At 52.1% G+C, this 22,901-nt stretch overlaps 1 protein-coding gene across 4 annotated transcripts; it reads left to right on the top strand.

Annotated features, from left to right (window-relative positions):
* Positions 1 to 1,219: 1,219 nt before the first annotated feature.
* Positions 1,220 to 22,898, top strand: TCOF1 (treacle ribosome biogenesis factor 1). 4 transcript variants are annotated; one of them, XM_064458475.1, is made up of 17 exons: positions 1,220 to 1,379; positions 1,949 to 2,004; positions 4,732 to 4,874; positions 5,598 to 5,704; positions 6,403 to 6,751; positions 7,565 to 7,659; positions 8,121 to 8,345; positions 8,972 to 9,241; positions 13,376 to 13,550; positions 13,714 to 13,850; positions 16,374 to 16,620; positions 16,869 to 16,960; positions 17,664 to 17,892; positions 18,975 to 19,529; positions 21,189 to 21,286; positions 21,837 to 21,873; positions 22,334 to 22,898. In XM_064458475.1, the coding sequence occupies exons 1-16, from the start codon at positions 1,266 to 1,268 to the stop codon at positions 21,867 to 21,869; spliced, it is 2,925 nt and encodes a 974-aa protein (XP_064314545.1). In that variant the 5' UTR covers positions 1,220 to 1,265; the 3' UTR covers positions 21,870 to 21,873; positions 22,334 to 22,898. The 4 variants fall into 4 exon arrangements, with proteins under 4 accessions (XP_064314545.1, XP_064314547.1, XP_064314546.1 ...); XM_064458477.1 differs by having other exon boundaries at positions 16,869 to 16,951; XM_064458476.1 differs by having other exon boundaries at positions 16,872 to 16,960.
* The last annotated feature ends 3 nt before the right edge of the window (positions 22,899 to 22,901 follow it).

The following is a 22,901-nucleotide window of genomic DNA, read 5'->3' on the forward strand; positions in this document are numbered from 1 at the left end:
GCAGGCAAGGATAGGTGTGGAGGAGGGTTGGTTCGGTGATAGGATTTGTTTTAATAAACAAAGCAATCAGAATGGTTCCTGGGGGTATAAAACCATTCCAGACCATGTCAAAGTAGGTCCAAACCTGTTCATCAATATACCCGTGGCAGGCAGCACCCTTTGTGGACCACAGTGGGGTGGGGCTGAAATCTCCACCCCACCTCGTTTTCAGAGGCAAGTGAAGCCAGCTTCCCCAGGTTCTGCCCCAGGCAGCCTCTGTCTGCTCAACCCTGGCCCACAGCGTCCCCAGGAGACACCCTTAGCGTCCCTCTGCCCCAGGGTGCTTTTGCCTAGCTCTTCCCCGCTGGTTAGGAGAATTGTGCCTCCAAACCAGGGCACTGCTGATCAGACCTCACACCTCAGGTCGTCCCGGAGCAGCGGCAGTCACGCTGGGACGTGTCCCGGACTAGCCACCCTGTTGCGGCGCATGCCACGGCCACATTTACGCCGAGCATCAATGACCATTTGTGCAGGGGGAGGTCTGCCCCAGAAAGGACTAGCCGGGTCTGCGTTTCATTTATAGGAGCTGTAAAACTGCCACCTGGCCAGTGGCTTTATGGCTTTGGATGATGCTGGTGTCAAAGACGTTTGGTGCAAGAGCCAGCTGGAGCCGAGCCAGTTTTATATTTAATCTTGCCTACAAGTGCAAATAAAGGGTCTGTATTTTGAGTGAGCGACAGGCGCACCACGGACGTTATTAAACCTTCTAAAAATAAACCTCTGCCAAAGTGAAGGGAGCCAGATTTTTTCCTGGAAAGTATCGGCGCGGGGTGGGGGCGCGGTAACAGGTCATGGCTGCACGACCCTGTTCCAACAGCTGCTCTGCATCAGAAGCTCCTTCTTCCCTCTCGCTGTTTGCTTGTTTTAGCCCAAAAAACCTGCCCGAGCAGCTCCTCAGAGCCACTTAACATCCACCCAATGCTCCATCAACCCTGAGGAATCATCTCCAGAGTGCCACAGCAGCGAGGCCTCCATCTTCACAGCTGGAAGATCGAGCGGATGTTGCTGGAAAAAAATCACTACCGCGCCGGTGAGCGGCCCGTCCTCCCTCCCAGCCGCCATCTCCCGCCGCGGAGGGGCGGGAGGGCTCCCAGGCCCCGCCATGATGGCGGCCACCCCTCCCCCCAGCCCGGGCACTACATTTCCCAGCGTGCCCCGCGGCGGAAACGGATGTGACGCTTCGCGGCACGCGGAGCCCCGCAGGTTGCGCCGAGCAGGGCCGCGCCATGGCGGCGGACGGCCATGGCGGTGGGCGGGAGCTGCTCGCCCTCATCCACCAGCACCTGCTCCGCGGCGGCTACGCCCGGGCGGCCCGCGAACTGCAGGCGCAGAGCGGGCAGGTAACGGGGCTACCAGGCAGGGGTGGGGGGCGGCCCTGGAGCGCGGGCCGCGGCGTGGCCGGAGGGCCCGGTCCCCCCGGCTCCCTCATGGCCCCCCTGGCTCCTTCATGGCCCCCCGGGCCCGGTCCCCTTCGCTCCCCAACCGCCCACCGGGTCGGCCCCTAGGTTACCGGGCCCGCCGTGGCTTCACGCCGGACCCACGTGCTGGCCCGGCCCCGAGTGGGTGTCCCTTCCCTGCCCCGGTGCCTGCGGGCTGGCCCGGCCCCGAGCCGGCCGAGGAGAGGGCTGAGGCCGGCACCCCACCGGATAAAACCGTCCGGTACCGGGAGGGCAGCTGCCGGCCGAACAGGTCAAGTCCCGCCGGTGCCGCTGACGGGAGGACTCGTCCCTGGGTGCAGCGGGCCGGGAGAACGGCAGGCAGTTGGGGGGCTTTACTGGGAGGCTGTGTGCGAGGGGGTCACGCGTTCCCGTTTTCCTGGAGATTCCTGGTCTGAGGTCTCTTGTTCTGCGTGGTGGTCGTGTCCTGGAACGGGGCCGGTGTCTGACTGGTGTTCCCTCTGCTTTCACAGAAGTTGCTCCCTTCCCTTGCGGCCTCTCTCGAGGACATCTTTACCCACTGGGAAAAGTAAGTCGAAGGAAGCAATGGCTATCAGATTCCAGACTCTGTTAACATCCAGGCCACATGGCACGTGTGGTCTTTATTTGCTGGAATTTCCCCTTGTCAGAGTATTTCCGATGATAACTGTGTTCAGCAGACTTTCTTCCTAGCCTCTGGTTTTAAACCAATTTGTTTCAGATGTTAAAGATTACTTCGGTTTAAAATTTCCTGAGCTTGGAGATAAGTTGTTACTCTAGTTTTGGGCAACTGATGCTGTTCTTGCCAGTTGGGGTTCATACTGAAGTATTGTGGGGCTCAGAGTCATGCTTTACTGGCAAAAGTCTTTTCCGCAGTTATGTTTCATTTTCTTTTTTAAAGCCACGTGCTTTGCAGGGATATTGACCCAAGAATAGAGAATTTGAGGAGGTGCTGAAATGCCAGGGCTCTTACAGGGACTTAAACCTTGGCTTAGATCACATGTCTTCTGACTCAGAGGAAGTCTCTTGGTTTCAGCATGTCCCTTCAAGCCCAACGCCTTCTTGCATAGTTATTCCACTGTGTACCCAGCATGAAGGTCTGCAGCATGGAGGCTTCCCATCTGTGGGGTGCTGTGATGTTTGCACCCGCCCTATGCACCGCTCGCTTTGGTTTGGTGCTTAAGTGCAGTGCTGCAGAGAGAGGCCTGGTGGCAGCCGCAGAGCTGGGTTGTTGGGCAGTCAGCAGTCAGTGGAGCTGGGCTTCTGTGCCCGTGTTGAGTAGCCCTGGAGTCAGGGTGCTCTTCAGCATGGCCATGCAGGTAGCCTTGGGAAGGGGGTGTTTGTTTCAAAGGTGTCTTCTGCCAGTATAGCTCGTGCCTTGGCACTGCCCCAGTTCTTGCTCTTGTGTCTCCATGTTTTTCTTCCTTGAGCAGGAGAAAGACTGGATCTAGGTGAGGATGTAGCAGTGTAGAAACAGACTTGCAGTTCCTCTAAGAAATTTATTGCTGTCTTGAGTATTGATGATGACCTTTCTGCTAGTTATCCTGGGTGCTACAGCAAACCCTTCCAGGCACTACTGCTTTTAAAGCTTGGGGGCAACAGGGCACTTACACCACATTTAATCCCTTCTTCTATGCTGCTGCCTTTCTGTTGTGGTCCCACCCCACAAGTATGCTTTTTATTCCTGGTCCCCCTGAGTTATGCCTGGATTGGAGTCACAATAAGGGACGTATTGACTGGTAGTTTTGTTTATCCAGAAGGTGCTCTGCGCCCCTAGAGTGCTCCCATGTGGGTGAGCTGTGATTCTCTCATCTCTTCGCTTTGTAGGCTTTTGGCCTGAGAATGCCTTTCCTCCAACTGCACTGTGGCTCGTGCCCATCTCACTGAGGCCATCCTTCGTGCTCTCCTTCAAAAATTCTTACAAAGTGAACGTAATAGTTGAGATTTGCAGTTACCAAAGAGTGGCCTCCCTCCAGGGCTACATTTAGTCTCGGAGTGGGGAGAAGGGTGCCTGGTCGTGGGGGAAAGCTGGACCGGCTCAGCCCCAGGAGCAGCTGGAGCCCTGCAGCCCTCAAATGCTCTAAGCTTCTGTAGGGCCTGTGCCTGCAGGCACTGCTGTTTTCCCACCACGTGGTATCCCTGATCCCCTGATAGCTCAGGACAAATTCTCACAGTTGTCTCTGTTGTGCTGTCAGCTGCCACTGAATCAGAAAGGTGTTGCAGTATCATGGCTGTCTGTGTGGCTTGCCCTGTTGTTTTATTAAAAGTATTACTAGAGTAGTTAACAGGACTTTGTAATAGCAAATGTGCCTTCGGCTGAGTCTGCTTGCAAAAAACATATGTTACAGCTACGCTACTAAAATGTTCTGGTAGTAAGCATAATCTTTACTGGCGAAATCGTTACATTAATCTCATTTTTACATCATGATGAACATATAAGCTAAACTGGCAGAAAAGTGAGGGGTTTTGCCTCTGATAATTGTGTTTCTCAGGGCTTAGAAGTATTGCCTGTGTGAATCACGCAGACGTGTGCCTAGCCATTGTTATCCTTGTAATAAAGCGAGTGTATTACCTATTTTTTCATTTGAAAATTAAAGATAGCTTTAGCCACATCATCTGTTCTGGTACAGGTAGGATTCAGAGCCTGGAGACATCTTTCTTCAGCTTGATGTTTTAACCCAGTTGAACAGCTTAAGTGTTTAGTGCTTGTTTGTGGCCTCTTCCTCCCCTTCTTTCAACACATCTTCTCTAGGTCCAGCCACATGCTTTCATAAAACTCTGCAGCCTGAGTTTTCTGTCCTGGTGTCCTGTGAACCCAAGTTCAGATGGCTTTTGCAACCTTTAGATTCACTTCTCCTGGCTTTGGGGAATACCAAGACCTGTTTGTGGATCACTGCCCTGACCCTGGGACTGCATTTATTGACTGTCTGGCTATAGCTGCCTCCTGGAGATGGAATTCGTTCTGTAGGGCACCTTTGCTCTGTGGAGAGCACCAGCCTGACCATATACGTTTTCACTTCTCTGCTAAAGTGAGAAAGAGTCTGCCTAGGACACACAACAACAGGGATATGTTATCTCAGGAGTTGCTTGAGGAGGACTAGAGATGTCCCTTGCAAGTTAGAGAAGTATTTCTCCTACCCCCTTAGGAGCTATAGAGGAAATGACAGTGTGTGTCCTTAGGCTGGAGCCTGACCTGAGAGTGAATGAATAATTGTATTCCAATTTGTTCAAGATTACACGCACACCCCCCATTTTGATACAAATTCTGTCCCCTCAGAACTCCCTCGAATTCCAGAAGAAGAAAGGTGAGTGATGAAGAGACAGCCATCCCAGAAAAGATCAGAGTTCCTGATCCTGTGAGCAGCTCTGAGAGCTCAGAGAAAGAAGAGGATGAGAAAGAGAAGGTGAAAGCTGCAAATGGTAGGAGCCTTTCATCTCCCTGGAGCTGACAGAGTAGGACTGGAGACTTGTATAGGAGCAGCCCGATTTGCTTGGCTAGAGAAAATCCATGTGAAGTGATGGCTATTCCCTTGTGCCCTTAGAAAAATAGGACAACTAATTTAGCATCCCCTTCTCGTTTTCTGAGGAGCACAGATGTCTGCTGAAGCTAGGAAAAAAACCTGTTATGATTTCTTTTGGAAGGGATGGGTGTTGTTGCTGGGATTGAAGCCTTGGGAACCTAACGCTGCCCACTGTGGAGCACCTTCTAGTTGGTCCTAGGTGTGTGTTGGGCCAGCAAAGGCAAGCCTGTTTCTGGGATGAAGGAAGGATTTGTTAGTTGGTCTGGAAAGCCAGTGCCCTCTCTCTGAGGTGGGGCTAGATCCCTGGTGCAACTGATGTGGGAGGCGTTGGCTTGCATAGTCTAACAAAAACCCATGTGTTGGATATGTTTTGGCTCAGTCTCATCTGCTGTAGACCAGCCCTTGGAAACATGCAGATCTTGGCAGGTTCCTTGTCTTGGTGGTGGGGAGAAGGATGAGGTGGAGGAGCAAAGCAGCTTACCTGTCTCAAGGACAGTGGCAGTGGTGTTGGGGCAGGTGTGGGGATGGGACCTGGCCCTGCCTGCTGGGGCCTTCCTGCAGACCAAAGGCCATCTTGGTGTGAGACACACTCACACGATTCCTCTGTGTCTCTCCTCTGCAGCAGCCAGCCTTTCCCTGGCCACAAACTCAGCAGTAGATGTAGAAAGCAGTGAAGATGATGACTCTTCATCAGAAGAGGAGACACCGGCTGGAAAAGGTGCAGTTACGGTAAGGCAGTTCTTCTCTTGCCTTTGAAGGCAGATAGTACTCTGAGGCCAGGACTGTCCCAGACTTGTTGGCATGTGTAGAATTGTGGGCTGGGGTGGGATTCATATTTAAGTTTAATATTAAAAATTTACATATTCATATTTGTCAAGAACAAGTCTTATGAGGAGTGGCTGGGGGAGCTGGGGTTATTTAGTCTGGAGGAGGCTGAGGTGAGACCATATCACTCTACAGCTGCCTGAAAGGTTGTAGTGAGGTGGGTGTTGGTCTCTTCTCCCAAGTAACAAGCGATAAGGTGAGAGGAAATGGCCTCAAGCTGCATCAGGGGAGGTTTAGGTTGGATGTTAGGAAAAACGTCTTCACTAAAAGAGTGGTCAGGCATTGGAACAGGCTGCCCAGAGAGGTGGTGGGGTCACCATCCCTGGGGGTGTTCAAAAAACGTGTAGACTTTGGGACATGGTTTAGGAGGCCTGGGGGTGTTGGATTGGACTTGATGATCCTAGAGGACTTTTCCAATGATTCTGTGGTTCTAAATGAGCCTCCTGTGCTGGCACAAGCCTTGTCTTGGATATCTGTCCCCGAGGTGTTTCCCTAAAGAGCTCTGTGGTTTGCCTGGCTGCCAGATTGCTGTTTAAGGTACGCTGTATCCAATTTAGCCCCTCAGCTGTCTGTAGGCCTCTAATTTCTTTTGTTTCCTATAGGTGACGCGAGCTGTGGTGAGTGGCAATGCTGCCAACTCCCTGCATTCTCCTAACAAACCCACCACCCCAGCAGGCAAAGCAGCGGTACTCTCTGCTGCAAATAGAACTGTGGTCTCAAATAAGCAGCAGCCCAATGCACTAGCTTCATCTGCTGCTCCATCCAAGGCTGGCCAGAAACTGCCCAGTCCTGGGAAGCCTGGACATGCTGCAACAGCCATGGCCAAAGTAGGTCAAAGCAAAGCACCAGTAATGACCAAAGCACCAGAAAGCTCCAGCAGCAGCTCCTCATCAGAGAGTGAGGGGGAGGAAAAAGAGACGCCGACTGTGAAGGCCCCAGTCCCCAAAGTGGGTAAGGAGCCTGCAGGGTGCAGAGTGTGCTCTAGCTTTGCTGTGAATCAGGTCTGAGCTGCGCCTTCAACGTGTTCCTTTCAGCTTCCTTGCTGGAAAGCTCAGAGTGGTGCTTGTTCCTTGGGGAGGCTGCGAGAATACTGCAAAGCAGCCAGCTCCGGAGCTCTGTGGGATGAATCCAGCATGCTTGCTCCCATTTCAAGCAGCAGATTCTGTACTAAGATGTCTGTCTGGCAGCACCCAGCACTACGGGGTTGGAAATAACAGCATAGCTTATCTGGAGGAGATGAGTACTAATACTGCAGATGCTGCAGTGCCTTTCCAAAAAGCTGAAAGAATCTTCTCTTTCATCCCCAATTGCACAGTGATTGTTCTTGGGTTTTTAAGTCTTAAGGGAAATCTTTTACTGCTTTGAAGTGTGTTTGTGTTGGGGGTGGTGAGGAATAGATCATAGAAGCTCTGAAAATGGTCCTTCTCTTGGCTCTTTATCAGAGGAGGTCCAGTCAGGCTGGGTGCCCCTGCAAGGAGCTGTGTGTGGCTAGGCAGCTCCCTGCAGGGTCAGAGGGTGGCCAGGAAGGATTTCCCACCTCTGCCTGCACTCAGGGGAGTGGTGTTTGTGGGCCAGTGTTTGTCTGGGGAAGCTATTCCCAGCAGACCACTGATGCTTTCAGCAGGGCTAGGCCCTCTTCCCTGCAAATCCCCTTAGCCTTCTCTGTGGCTTGTTTTGTTTTCCTGACTTCAAAAGCCACATTAGCATCAAGCTCTGGGAGTTCAGAGCAGGCAGCAGCTGTGATATCTCTTTGCTGTGTTTCAGAGCCGAAGCAGGCAGCTGGGGCCACTGAGAGCAGCAGTGAGGAATCAAGTGATGAGACATCCTCTGAGGAGGAGCTTGCAGCTCCAGTGGTTCAGGTAACCTCTCCAACCCAGGGTCCTTGTCTCTAGGAATCCCTTCCCTTCACTTGGAGGAGAGAGGAATTGCTGCAGTGCCATAGTCTGACAACACCACTTCCCTGGGTACATGGGAGCCCCAAACCCAAGGCCAGAGAAACATGCGGTATGGCTGAGAGCCCTGCTAACCCTGCCGACATCAACCATCCACCTCAGTTCCTTCTAGTGCTTGAAGCTGAGGGAGATCCTTTGATCTGTAGGAGGTGATTGGTGTGCAACTCCATGGATGTAGTCAGGCAGTCCATGGAGAAAGTGGCTTGCTGCAGATACTCATGGGCTGTGGAGTGTGAACAAGCCTCTCCTGGTCAAAGTTAGCACAGTCGCCTTCCTTGAAACAGATTCCACACAGTCACAGCTCTCAACTGGTTTCTTCTGAAATGTTACCTCATTCTTCTGTTCCCTTTTGTTCCCCCTGTTCCCAGGCAAAACCAGCTATGAAAACAGTGCAGGTTAATGCAGCACCTGTGAAAAGTGCACCTGCTGCTCCAGTGTCCCTCAAGAAGAATGCAGTGCGGCAAACAGCACTGGCACCAAACCAGGCCAAACCTGCACCCACAACGGTTCCTGGGGCTGCAAAGCCTGATGACACATCAGAGAGTAGCGACTCATCAGACAGCGAAGATGAGGAACTTCCATCAGTAACCCAAGTGCGTCTATCTGAGACTCTGTCTCTCCTTGCATGCCTCTCCAGGGCTAGGAGTTGCAGTGAAAAGTAATTTTGTAAATGCATGTAGTGTATAGCAAAATCACACTGGGGGTGGGAGGAAGGAGGCATGGGGCGTTTGAAGGCACTTCATTGTCTTTGCTCTGAGATTTAATCAAGCCATTGTACCTTTCTTTTTAAAAACAAAAAATCCATCAGTACTTTTAAATGAAAAAGCCCCAGCAATTCTTTGCCCACCTGAAGAGGCAAATTGTTGTGGTTGAACTTGCCTCTCAGCTATAAATTGCAATAGTGTCTAATTTGTCAAACTGTAGTGCAGCTTTGCTTCCCTGCTGTGGAGAGTGCAAAGCACTGCAATGTACCTCACTGGAGGGGACTGGTAGTATCAGCAGGCTGATGAAGAATGTCTGGTCTTGCTTTCTTATCTGGGGAGACTATCCCCACACAGCTAGATGAAAGGATGCCTTGTGTCCTGCCAGTTGCTAATCTTCCGTCAGCATTTGCCTTTCCTAGGGAGCTCTGAAATATCTTCCCTTGATTACAGTATGAGCAAATGAATTTTCCTGCTGTGGGATTTGCCTTATTTCATGCTGTTCTTGTTTTGTCCAGACAAAGCCACTTCCGAAATCCTCCCAGGCCATCCCATCCCCAGTGAAACCTACACCAGCAGCGTCACCCTCTGGCAAAGCAGCTCCAACAAAACCACTTTCAGTGTCCCAAGGGAAGCCAGCACTGAAACCAGCAGTGCCAAAGCAGGCTAAAACCACACTGGGAAGGACTGCTGCCCCCACAAAGCCTGCAGAAAGTACGAAGCCAGTGGAGAGCTCTGACTCCTCAGGCAGTGAAGAAGCAGATCTCCCTGTGCCTATCAGCCAGAAGGTAGGTGACTGCATTCAGCTCAGTGTCAGGGGATGGGATATGCAACACAATTGTTTAGCCCTTAAATGCTGCTACTGGTCTCCTTGAAGCACCAGTAGCATGTAGTATATTGTATCTCAATCCCTCAGGGAGGAAGGTCTTTGCTTCTCCTTGGAAACAAGTATAGCCTAACTTGCCTCACCCAGCCACACTGGGGGAGGGTGAGGTGTGTAACCTATTTAATACCAACTGTTACACTCCACTCGTGCCTAGGTCCTTGGGAGTGGGCCTTATGCATGCAGTCACAGGTAGCTTGGTCTTAGCTTTCCTGTGAGGGTTTGTTTAGACCTCTCTTGAGACAAGGTCTGTGGACTCAGACTTAAGTGGCTGAACTCAAAGGGAAGCAAAACTCTTCCTGAGAGAAGAGATTGCCTTCCTAGCCACATTGTGTGAAGGCCTTCAGCATTGACTCTGAGCCACAGGGCCCTTCAGAAAGTGCCCTGAAAGCCATGTTTTGGAGATGGCAGCTATTATCTGGAAGGGAGGAAGGGAAGCCGGGGGCAGAGCCTCACGTGTCATTGCAAGGAGGCTCTTTGTCAACACGTCCTTTCACTATTGACAGGCAGGAGCCGGAGAGGCTCTGCTTTTTTGTCTTTATAGCCTTGGTCTGCTAAGGTGGGTGGAGGGGGACGCTTCTCTAACAGTTGGCTCTGTGCGGCTCTCTTCCTGCATGATTATCTGTGAAGATTCAGCTTTGGGTTACAGGAGCAGCTATTCTGAAAGCTGTGCCATGGGGTCCCACTGTAAAACTATCAAGACTTGTCTGTTCCAGCAGGGTTGTAGGTGAAGGACATGCTGGCGTGGGTTTGTTTCCCCTCGGTGTTGATTTGAAGCTGGCAGCAGCAGATAGCCATCTTGCTGATGGCTATTTAACCACTTTGGCATCTTCCTTCCACTTGCAAACTGGTGATTACCCCTCAACAGCCACAGTCAGCGAGGAAGAGCTTGTCATCAAGCTCTCTATTTTTGCCAAACAGGCAGTTTCTTGCCGTGTTAGTAGCCTACAGGCAGAGACCACGAGTGAAGCCTGAAGATAAACTATTGGGCTTAGCTGTGTCCACAGTCCTGTCCTCCCAGTCAAACTCTTCTTAGCTCATCCTCACCATCTGCTACTTGGGCATATGCTAACCACTGACTTACTGGATCCTGCAACTTCCTCTGGCTTCTATGCAAGATCCAAACAGATACAGAGCGTTGGAAGCTGCTTCGTCTTTCCCTGTGGGGGTGGATTAGCACAATTAAAATGAACATCATGCCTAAATTGAACTGCTTAATTGGTATGTTTACCCCTGAAGACTCAGGAATATTTAGTCAAAGAAGTTGACATGGTGTTTGCATATTTTGGGGGGGAAGGGTGGTGATGGGGGAGAGTCTGGAATGCCCTTAAAGATGCTGTGAGCTGCTTTTCTTTTGGAACTACTAATTCTGCCCTGCTTCTTCTTTCCTGGACGTTTTGGGCTAAAAAAGGTGCTCGAGCCCTCTATGGAGAGGCTTCGGCTTCTGCTTACCAGGACTGGGCATGTTATGCACAGGCATGCATGTGTTGGGAACCTGTGTCTTCCTTGAGCATCCCAGGAAAACCCATGTGGGCTGCACAGGTAGAAGTTATGTCTGCAAGTTTTTTCTCCTGGACTGCAGGCCCTGTGGGGAGAGGTCAAACTTCCCAAGAGATGGAGGGTCTCTTTCTCTCCCTGAATCCTGTCCCCTCGTGACACAGCTGAGATTCTGGTCCCAGTCCTGATACACTGGTGGTGCTTCCACGGTGCACAGGCTGCAATGGAGTGTGATTGTTACAACGTGCTTGGCACACGTGGCTCAGTGTTGTTTCCCCCTCTTGTCATGCAGCACTGCAGGATGCAAATGGACCCAGCGGAGTGGCAGATGGGTTGTGCAGGAGCTGAGTCATCACACTCGTACTGAGCCGCAGGCAGCTCCTGGTTTGGGGGCTGGAGAGGGAGCAGCAAAAATTATTTCCTCTTGAATTATTTTCCTCCTCTCTGAGTTACTTCAGTACCTGTGATGCTTAGGTTGTCAGAAGCTCTCTGCCTGTGTTAACCTGCTCCCTGGGAGTAACTCCGCCATGCTGCTGGCCTGATCCCACCTGGGGTCACGCGACAGGATGTGGTGGCTGTCAGCCTTTGGGCAGTGACCGAGGTGAGGTGGATGGAGGACCTTGGCCTCCTCCCAGGAAGATCTGGGGAGTCCTGAGGCTGTGTAAAGCTTATGGTGGTTTCCCTGTGTATGCAGTTGTGTTCTTTCTGTGTCAGGATGCCTCGGGATGGCAGCTCTTTCCTAATCTCTTGCTAAGTCAGGAAATGAAGCAGCCCTTGTGCCATGTGTCCGAGTAAGAGGAAAAGCCAGTTCCCTTGCTATGAAGGTCAAAATGAGTGAGTGGGGTCTGATCTCAGTAGACTTCTCTTGCACAGCAGTGCTTGGGACTAGAGGGATGGGAGTTAGCACGTTCAAGTAGAGCATGTGAATTCTTGTGTCTGCTTCAAGTAGTTCTCTCTCTTCAGCGCTGCAAATCTGGCCTCTCTCCTGGAGGTAGTGAATCACTGGTATCAAAACAAAACAGACAAGTGAGGTTTGCAATCCCCCCATCTCCAAGCGCTTGTGGAGGTTTCTGTTTCTCTAAGTAGAGTCAAAATGTGCTTGGCTTGTTCACAGAGCTGTTCTGTAATGGGATAAACATGCAGATGCTGTTGTCTGTTTAGTGTTTGGCTTGGAGATGATAAACACTACCCCAGTGGCAGCCCTTGGTGGGACCGTGCCAGGAAGCACGGTAAGATCTATCCTCCTGGGAGGCTGCTAAGCTGGTGCTCTCGGCCGCTGGCCAGGAGCAGCCCCTTGCTGGGCCAGCGCTGCTGAAGTCTTCCTGGTCCTCTGCTGCAGTCTGAGAGGGTATTGCTGCGTTAGCAGCACAGCAGGGTTGGGAGAGGCGGGTGGCAGGGGCTGTGCAGCCGGGCAAGAGTCTCTCTCGCCTTCTTGCTGGAGGCTTGGAGACGGAGCGCTGAAGCGGGCTGCCGTCACGTGCGGGTTGGATGGGGTCTGCCCACCCTGGCAAGCGTGATGTACTCTTTGGCAGAGCAGCCCAGAGATGAGCGATGAGTGGAGTAAACTGAGTGGGCGCAGAGCACTGTGAGCCTGGAGAATATCTGCAGGTGGTGAAGTTACCAGATCTCTTGGCAAGCGCTTCCTCTGCCACTGTTAGCCTTCAGCAGCATGCAGGAGGGTTGTCTGCAGCCCTTGGCCCAAGCCAGGAGCGGAGCTGGGAAGAGATGGTCTCACCTGGCAGTTGCATATGTGGTGTTACTGTATATGTGGTTAACTGTAGCTTCCTAGCGGTGACACACTGGTTGCCTGGGACAGTGGCTTGTGGCATGTCTTGGGACATCAGAGTGTTGACAGGTGCTATGGAAAGGACAGCCCAAGTGAGTTGCAGGGTATTTTTGTTGTCTGGAGTTTTCTAAATTCTTAGACCTGTTGACAGATCAGCTTCCGAGGTGCTCAATCATATCTTGGGTCCCAGTCTGTCTCTACCTGCCTCCTGTGTTCCCAAATGCTTGTGTACGCCCTGTGCCTCCACTGAGCTTTTCAGCAGCTCTAGGATATAGCTACTCTAATACTGTGTCTGAATCTTGCAAGTGTTTTGGCACAAGGCTTCCCATCTCCTGCTAATTCCCCAAGCTGGGGGGAGGTCATGCTTAAATGAGAGGCTACCTTGGAATGGGGGTCTCGGGGTTGCGGTGCTTTTCCTGCCCTCAGGCTCCTGTCCAGCCAGTGTCTCAGCCTCAATAAGGAATTGCTGCTCTGAGCTTATGAGCGCTGTTAGCCCCACATGCTTGTGCAGTAAAACACACTCGGGCTTCCTGTCAAAAGCATGTTGTTAAATGCAGGGGTATGTCTCATCAGCAGCTCAGTCCAGACAGTAACTGAAGCCCTGTCCAATCTTGACATGCCAAGGATGGAGTGAGTGTTAGTAACAGCTGTGTTAGTGTAAAACAAAACCCAACTTGGGCTGAAACTGCACTGAAACTCCTAAACAACACCTGTACTAATAACACGTTTCTGGGCCTGTGTTTCTTTTTTATTAAGAGGTTAACAGAACAGCCTGGGCCTGTTCCCAACCGCAGCCAGACTGCTAAAGCTGGGTTGGCTGAAAAAGTAGTGGGAAGCACCTTGAAAAGCCAGGCCTCAGAAAGTGAGAGCAGTGACTCGTCTGACAGTGAAGAGGAGTCCCCTGCTGCACAGACACAGCCTCCACAAGCTGGTAAGTCTCCTGGTAGGAGTCAGGGTCCCTAACCTGCATCTTCATGGGTTTCCTTCTCACCCCTGCACATGGAATGGCCCAGCCTGTTGTGATAGCTCCTGCTCTGAAGAGCCATGGAGAGCAACTCTTTTGCTAGTGACAATCTCTTATGGTTTTCCTGTAGTGAAAACTGATGCTGCGCCCCAGCCAACAAATGTGAAGAAGGCACCACCCCAGGCAGCAGCCCCTCCACCTGTCAACAGCAGCGATGATTCTAGCGAGGAGTCAGGTTCAGAGGAAGAAATAGTCCCCCCTTCACAGGTAAGGAGCTACTGACCTGCTGGGTGTGGATGCTGTTAGCCCTGCACACTCAGGAGGTCTTGGGACTTGTGGGGCAGGTGATGAGTAGTGCAGAGAGGAGCCCTCCCGTTGGCTGGATCAGGTTTTCTTGGTCACATGGCTGGGTCTCGCTGACCATGGCTTTGGGTGTGCATCTCGGCTGCAGCAAGCTTGCAGTGTGAGAGCAGTGGAGAGTGTGAATGTTTCAGCAGAAACATGAGCAGACCTCCTCTGGGACTTTGTCCTCTTTGCCCTACCCTAGGGAGTTAGACTGGAAAAGCAGCCAAATCCTTGCAGGCAGAGTCTTTCCATGAGCCGGGTAGCTCCAAGACAACCCACCCCTGTTTCCTCCCAAAACCCTGGGTGTGGGGTGTGGCTGGAGCTCTCTGGACTCCCCCTTCACAAGCCTTGGTAGGATGGAAGTATCTGCCCTAAAGGGTAGCACAGCGGCCCTGCTGCCTTTCAGCAGGAGGAGCCTGACCCCTGCCATGGGGAAGAGAGGTGACCCCCCATACCTGTGCAGAATGCTGCTGAGTGTTGTGGAGCTGATCCCAGCTCTCTCACCTGAGTCTCTTTGTGTCTCCGTGCCAGTCCCGCAGGGCTACGGCTGAGCTCCCTGAGGCCTGAGCTGCCTCGGTGTGAAGCTGGCTTGGGGGTGTCTGCCTCTGCTGCAGTTTGAGCCCAAGAAAGAAACCACATGAAGAAGCAGCCTCGGCTGCCGTTCCTACATGGTGGTGCTCTGAGTCCAGGGCTTAGTGGCCAAGTGTGCTTCTTGTCCCCTCACATATTCATCCCCTCTGGGAGAGGGGGATTATGTGTACTCAAGGAAACCCTTCCCCATATTGGCCTGATGCTGTGGCCAGTGGAAAGGCTGTCTCCCCCAGCTGGTGGGCAGGCAGCCAGCCTGAGCAGTCCGTGATTAAAGCATGTTTATAGTACAAAGATTGTATAAAATAACGTAGTTGCTGTAATTTGAGCTCAGTGCAAGACGGTCGAGAGCTCACGTTGGATTGGTGGCTCTCTGCATGGTGGACCGTTGCCTTCCTTTCTGAAGGCCAGATGTTGTGTGAGGGAAATGTCAGCCTACAAAGGCCCAGCTTGTCAGAGATCTGGAGAGGGCGGGCTGCTCACGTAGCCTCATTTTGTAACACAAACCAGGAGGCTGAGCACTGCTTCCTTGCTCCTGTTCCCTCCTGCTGGCATTTGTGTCTTGGACCTGATGTCAGTGTCTGATTACCATGCCCCTGGCTCTTCTATTTTTAACCCCTCTTACGTTTAGTGTGATGGAAGGTTTCAAATATGAGGCAACAAAGTTGCTTCTTGTTAATTTGTTCTCTAATCTGTGGCTTGCTTGTGGACCTGAAGGCAGATTTGCCCTGTGGTTGGTGTCTTTGCTTTACCTCTGTTGCCAGTTAACACTCTGTGTGGGTTTTAGAGTATAGGAGGCATCCTGGAGTCCGAGTGCCCACTTTGCAAAGCAGGGTTTGCAACTGCAGTCTTGCTGGTGCTGTAGTGGATAGGGATATCTCAGCCTGCAAGCACATCACACTTTGCCTGCTTGCCCTCAGGATGGCTGCCTTGGGGCACTGAGCTAATGCTTTAGGCACTCTTGGGGTGCTGGCCCTCACTTCTCTGCTCCTGGCTGTGCCAGAGGCCCTGTTCAGAGACTCTTAGACAGAGCTGGCCTCTAAAGGGAGAGGGGAAAAAAAAGAAGCTTTGGTGCTGTGTTAGAAACTGATGGAAGGTCTTAGGAGTTAGTGGTGGGTTGGTATATGCTTCTGTCTCTTTCTCCCTCCAAGTTGTGCTCTGTCCTGATTTTGTTTTTCATCTATTTTAAGAGTCTGTCCCAGCAGAACGTCAAACCAACCAAGGTTTTGAGCGCAGTGGCTGCCAAGGCTAATGCCACACTGCCTTTGGGGAAGGGGATGAAAGCACCTACTGTCCCTCCAGTGAGCAGAGTGTCTGAGAGCTCAAGTAGCGATTCCTTAGAGCATGATGTGCTGGCAGGAGCGGTAATGACAGAGGAGACTGAAGTGGGGAGCTTCCCTGGGGGGAGAGGGCAGATGGGTGTGCTGGTGTCTGAGGCTGGTGCCATGTCCCCAGCTGAGGGAGTGTGTTCGTGGAGGGGGGGTGAAAGGGGCTGCTCTATTTTAACCATTGTTATTGCCCCATAAGGTGAGGCAGATGAGCAGACAGTAGCCTGGGTCCCTTTGCTGTTCCTGCCTTCTAGCTGGCTGGCCAGTTTCTTCTTCTGACTGTACAGGGCACTGCTATCACAGAAGGAGCTGTCTGGCCACAGCTGCCTGCTCCATCTGTGGGCCGGGGGGAGGTGGGGGTCTTTGGACCCTGCATGAGAGGTTCTTCAGCTAACCTTGACACAAACTGGAGCAGTACAGCTGAAGAAGGGATGAGGTGGTCCAAGCCCATCTGCTCTGGGCTGCTTCTTATAGTTCATGGGCATGAGCAGTTATTCCTCTTTCTAGATGCTTTTCATCTTCTCCCTAGGCCCCCACTCCTTGCCTAAAGCAAATGGTTCCTGTGAGAAAAGCTCCCCCAGCCAATGCTGGCACTGTGCAAGCTGCTTCGCTCCTGGGAAGTCCCATCGCCAAGTCGGGGAAGCCAGGCCTGCAGCCAGCGCAGGATGCCCAGCCGAGCCAGGCCACACTACCCACCCAGGCAGAGGAGACCTCGGACAGTAGCAGTTCCTCAGACAGCGATGAGGAGGAGACACCCAAGCAGCCCCCCAAACCCGGTCAGTTCTCCCAAGAAGATGCTGGCAGTGCTGCTGACCAGGCCAGGGTGGGAGAACAGCATTTTGTTATGCCATGGGAGGTGTGTCACCTTCACACAGTGGTTGGAGAGGGGTTCCTCCTCTTCAGCTTGGCAGAGCACTCCCCTTTCTTCGGAGGCAGAAGGCCTTTTGGTGGCAGTGACTGTGCTGGGTGAGCTCAGCCCCAGGCAGCGGTGGTGGGCTTAATGGGATGAACTCTGCTTCTCCAGCAGGCTCACTGCAGAAACCAGGAGGGACCCAGCCAGCCCACAGCTCCTCCTCAGAGTCCAGTGAGGAGGAGGAGGAGGCGGCAGTGTCACAGGTATGGTACCTGAGCAGGCTGGCATCCTCTCGTGTCTTGCAACTGGCTCCTAAGTAGGACAGAGAGAGGGCTGAATTCTCAGCCATAGCAAAGCGGGATGCTGAGTGCAGTACTGTGAACAGGGCCTTCTGGTGAGGGCAGAGAGAGGCTTTTGAACTTGGAATGCTTCCACAGGCAGCCAGGCCTTGGGCTCAGGCTCACGGTGCCTTCCCCAGGGGAAGGGATGGGAGGTGGTGCCTTGCAAGGGTTAAACCAGGAGAACTGGTGCATAGTGCCAATAGCAGCAGGATTTTTTTTCCCCACTTTTATTTGTAACTTAACCTGTGTCCGAGCCATTAAATTCCTTTAGTCGGTAAAGTGCGTGCATGCAGCACATCTGCAGTGCATTAGCTGTGCGTGGGTGCATGCTAATGGCCAGGAACCTCCCCCAAGCCTGCTTTACTGGGCAAGAACAGAGGAGACCCTCTCACCATCAGCTCTTGCTGCTGTAAGCTCAGCCGGTGTCTGTCAGTGCTGGCCCCCTCTCCTGGCAGCTCTGGCCTTTCTGCAGAGCTGGCTGAGCAGTGCAGGATCACTCTGCAGGTGGTCAAAGGTGGGCCCTTCACTTGGAGTACGGGGACAATAGGAGCACAGACAGATCTATGTGTCTGGTGTGTGGGAGGCTGCCCTGCTAAGACTCCTCAGCGTGTCTGTTCTGTTTCAGTCCCTCCTCACAGGCTATCTGGGCCTCTCCAGGACCCCAGCAGCACCCCAAGCACCAAAGACTGTTCCCCCCCAGCCTGTAGGCAAAGTGGGGCAAGGAAAAGCAGCCATGACTGCTGCAAACTCCCTCACCAAGGCCCCTGTGAAAGCAGCCCCGGCCAACAGCTCCAGCAGTGAAAGCAGTGACTCTGACACAGACGTTGACCAGGTGGCTGCAAACCACAAAGCAGGTGGGTCTCCTGTGGCAAGGTTGGGAATATGCTTGGCTCGGGAGCAAAGCCATGCTGGCATGGGAGGGTGACACTGAGATGGGGCCCGGTTCCCAATGTGTCTCTACCATAAAGCCCAGTAGCATGGAGTGTTGCTGCCGTCTGCTGGCTTCCCCTGGCCACGACACAGCCCTCTTGAACGCTTTTCCTGCGCTGGCTGGCTTGTGTGGCTCTGTGCCTTTGCCTCTTCCAAGTTCTGCTTTAACTGCAATAATTCAATTAATGGGAGTAGGTAGGGCTCTCCCTAAACCCTGTGGCCACTGCGTCAGTGTGCTGCGGTAGTGATGGCTCCTAGGGAATGTTTAAACACTAGCTGAAGAACATCTGCTATACAGTGCTGGTATTCAAGCTTCCCCTTGATCTTTCTGGCCTCTAGCATGTCTGGAGGTCAGAGGATGGGAAGCAAGTGGGAAGACCTATGGAGAAATGAAATGTCCTGCCATTTCCCTGTTGCCCTGGTTCATTGGTAAATCATAAAACTCAGAGCTGGAAGCTGCTTCTGCTTTGGTGTGACCTTGGCACCTTCAGATGAGCTCTGGTCTGGCCTGCTCTAGAGGTTCAAATGGGTCTGTTGGCCTCTTGGGCAGATCGCTAAGTTATACAAAGGGCTGCTGAGGAGGTCAGAACTATATGTAGGTTCAAGAAGGCCCAGGTGCTGGGGGATAGGCCACTGGTAATGGTTAAACGTGGTGTGGATATGCCCTCAACCTTTGGAAGTCCCTGACTTACTGGGGATGGTATCCTGGGAAAGGACTGCTCTGTCTGTGCTCACCCATCTTGTGCTACAGTTTCCTCTAGTCTAGTCCCTATGCTCCATGGTTGTGGCCAAAGCTGTTGCAACCCACTTCCCTCACCGGCTACTCATTCTGAGGCTGAGGCATCATTCTCTGGCTGTGCTGTAGTTGGGATGGCCAGCAGGCTTTGCTTTTGAGGGAGAACTGGAAGCTTCCCTTCAAACTCAAGCATATTTCCATCCTTCAGTAACTCTGTGGTCTATGTAACAAATGCTGCCTGAGTTTTCTCTCTTGTCATTGTTCCTACAGAAAACAACCCCGCTCCAGGGCAGGAAGCCACTCGAGCCTCTAACAAAGAGAATGTAGCAGGAAAAGCAGAGCCAGGTCATGCCAGCCTCAAACCTTCCCCAGTCAAGAAAGCCGTGGCAGTGAAAGAGAATGATGTTGGGACAAAAGGGGCACAGGTGACCCCACAGTCACATGCACTGTTCTCCAACCCACAGTCGGAGTCAGGCTTGGGGAGTGAAACTGCTGCCAAAGCTCCTGCAGGGCAAACACTGGAAGGGTCGGAAGGGAAAAAGAAGAAGAAGAAAAAGGAGAAAAAAGAAAAGAAGGAAAAGAAGAAATCTTCCTCCACAGCAGACAAGACTGGGAAAACATCTAAGAGCAAAGACAAAGAGAATAAGAAGCAGAAAACATCTCAGAAGCGGAAACTGCCTGCAGAGGATGCGGCTGTTGGGCAGCCCAAAGAGAAGAAGCAGAAAGGGCAAGCTAATGAAGAAGTACCCAAAAAGAAAAAGAAGAAAGCAGCTGGTGACCTGGAGAAGTTGCCAGGCAGCAAGGAAAAGAAAAAATTGGCTAAAAGTAAGCATCCCTCGCTTGGGGCTGCTTTTGCAATAGGTTCTTGCAGCTGATGCACGTTCAGCCTCTGGTGCAGGGCCTTGTAAGTAGCACCCACTTTCCTGTTAGCTTCCTGCTTGGCTACTTCCCTCTTGGCCCACCCAAAGCCAATGCCAGATTTTTTAATGCCCCACTTCAGTGTTCTTCTGCAGTATTAGCACCAGGTCATATTGCAGACAGCAGGCTGGGCTCTCCTGCCCCTCTGTCCTGCATCTGGCACAGTGGGAACTGTGTTAACACTCGCACTGATCCTTGCTGCTTGCAGAGCAAGCTGATGTCCCTGTGCATCTTCTATGGCATGTCCTGTCCCTCCAGGGCTTTCTCCTTTCCTGGCCTTTACCCTGGCTGGAAGCAGCTGTCTAGCTGAGGGCTGGCAAAGGGTTGAGGTGAGTCTGCATTGAACTTCCTGAGACCTCTTTGCCTCCCTTTTGTGGCCTGCCTGCCTGCATTGGGCTTGGGAGAGTTCTCACTAGTTGTAAGCCATGAGGCCTGTGTTCTGCCTACTGTGCTTTGTGTGGCACCCTGCTCTGTGTCTGCAGTGCAGAACAGCTCTGCTAACCCTGCTGGCTGCCCTGGCTCCTCTGCAGCAAACGCAGCCCACGCCAGCAGAGAGCTAAGGTGAAATGTGGCAGGGGACAGCAGGCAGAACATCCCTGACATGCTGTGGGCATGGCAGAGGAAGCCCAGTATTCACATGTGCAGGGCTTTGTGTTAGCCAGACCTTCCTGAACATGGCCCCTTGCTGCCAGCCTCTTAAAAGAGATCAGCCTTGAAATCCGTGCTGTCATCTGCCATGTCAGCCCCCGCTGTTCCCTGTGGGGCGACCGTGCCCCTTCCTGACCCTGCCTGATCAGTGTCTGTACTGCAACATGGTGAGCAGCTCATTCAAGAGATCTGACTCAGTGATGTTACCACTGCTTTCAAACCCCTGGAGAAAGAGGAGGATGGTACCAGCCCCCTGGCTGTTGCTCCCAGTTAAGTGTTTCCTGCCCCTCTTGTCTGCATGCCCCTCTATAATGCTCTGTTTAATCAGAGCTGGTTCTGTGCTGGATCTTGTATGCTTTGTTTGTTTTTTTTAAAAAAAAAAAAGGAGATGGAATGGATGGGCCAGATCTGCTGGGGTTTCCCTTCTGCAGAGGTGCAACCCTTCATTTTGGAGGAGACAGACTTGTTTGTCAGCCCTTGCTTGGGCTGTTGCACAGGGGTGAGCTGGAGCCTCTTGGAGCAGGTGTGCTGAGCTGAATCTTCTGTCCATCCTGTGTTAGTTCCCCTTGCTCTGACTTCTGGAATGTGCTCAGCTACCCCAGTGCTGAAGCTGTTCCTTGGAGGTGGGTGGTGGGGCAGTAGGAGGTGGAAAGAAGGGGATCCTGTGAAGTCTACCCACACGTGTGCATGGATGGTGGAATCAAACCGCTCTGGCTCAGAGGTACTGGAGAAACAGCCCTGGGTGCAGCTGCTTTGTAGCAGGGCCCTGCCCTCACCCAGTTACTATTCTGGAGAGCCTGCTTGGGTTCGGATGTGATCAAAAACTTACTGGAGGTGCTCCTACCACTCTGTGCACCATCTCAGAGGCTACCAACACCAGAGTCCCTCTCTTAGTTGACTTTTCTGTCCCTCTCCCAGAAAAAAAGGCTGGAAAGGAAAAGAAGAAGAGCAAAAAGGTGTCTTCAGAAGGGGAGCCTGTAGCAGATGGTTCTGCTGAGGTTCACAAGAAGAAGAAGGTATGTGCAAGACCCTGGGATGGGGTACCATGGGGAGAGCTGTTCTGAACCATGGTTGCAACGCTTGTCCCTGCAGCATTGACAGGCTGGAGAGGAACAGAGCCATGCCCTGGCCTTGCTGGCAGTACAGAGGAGGCTACAGTTAATTGTGGCTGGGCTTGAGACACCCTGACCTTTGGTTGGTTGGTGTGGCTTGAGGAAGGACTTGTTCCTGTACCGCTCCCCCAGGAGAGGGCCATTTCCCTGGCATGGTCTATCCCAGGGGCACTTCTGGTGGAGGAGAGCCTATCCAAGGAATAAGTGCTTATCTTCAGCTGTCTGTTCATCTAGTTTTCAGCAGAAACCAGAGCTCCTGAGGGCTTGGCAGGCTACTGCATCCCATCCCAAGGGCTAGGTAGGGGGCAGAGGGAGACTGTAGGGATGCTCCTCATTTAGGGGTATGTCGCTGTAGAGGTGGCAGCCAAAGAAGCCTTTGGCTTATGGCACTGCTAGGTCCTTCATGTTTGTGGTGCAGATGACACTGACTTATTTTTCACCTTTTTCTTTCTAGAAGAAGAAAACAGCTGATCCTGAAGGATTGTGAGAAGGTACATGGCCTGTGGGGACTATCAGTTGGTACCTCTGAATGGTGGTAACCTTGGCCAAATTCAGTACTCCTGGGCCAGTCTTGGGAAGACAGTGTGCCCTCTAAACACCCGCTGAGTCCAGCCTGGCCTTAGATTAGAGGGCCAGAGAATTGGAGCGGTGTAAGGAAAGTCATACAGCAGTGTGCTGGCTTCTCTGGATGTGTTTGACCTCAACGCTGTAGCTGCTGAGAACTGGATGTCCAGCGTGGACGTTGCTGTCCTCTGTCATCAGCAGAGATAAGCGGCCTCTGGCAGTGTCTGTCTGTCCCTGCTGACCACAGGGAGCTTGGAAAAGTAATGTGAATTAGATGGTGATGTAGCCACCTGGAAGTGGACCAGATGACTCTGCCCTTGCTCTGCTCAGCTGTAAGGCCGTTATCCTCTTCCCCATCCCTAACTCTTTTAACTCCTCTCCCCAAAGGTACCGCAACCCTGTGATTAAGGATTTATGGGTGAAGATCAAACAGAAGAGAGGAAAAGGAAGCTCATCAGGAGAATTCCAACTTTTTTTTTAAATAATTTATAACTTCTTTTAACTGTGACTTTTAGAGCAGAGTGTTGTAACTTTCTGCCTTTTCCTGCCCCGCTGGGGCCCAGAGACATGTTTATTGCCCCTCTTGACAGCTTACCTGTTGCACAAGAACTGAACTAAAGGAGGCAGTTTGACCAGAGGAGAGCCAGCTTGCATAAACTGCCCTCCTAGTTGGCACCCAGCCATCTCTTTCTCTTTTCTCACCACAGAGCTATATTTTTAAGAGAAACTTTTACCTCCTTTTTTTTTTTTCCTCTCTTCCTCCTTCTGTGATTTGTGGAGTCAGTCCTTTTGCTACTATGGGTTTACTTTTTATTCTAACACTGACAGCAGCAATTACCGTGTCCCTGGAGTTGCACTGAACAGCTGTGGCCAGCAGCTGTTCTTGGCCAAGGAGGTATAATTTTTTGTGGTTTTTTTTATGGAATACAAAATAAAAAAAACAGAACGGTGAGAT

Source organism: Phalacrocorax carbo, chromosome 8 (genome assembly GCF_963921805.1).
Source record: "Phalacrocorax carbo chromosome 8, bPhaCar2.1, whole genome shotgun sequence".
Lineage (NCBI taxonomy): Eukaryota > Metazoa > Chordata > Aves > Suliformes > Phalacrocoracidae > Phalacrocorax > Phalacrocorax carbo.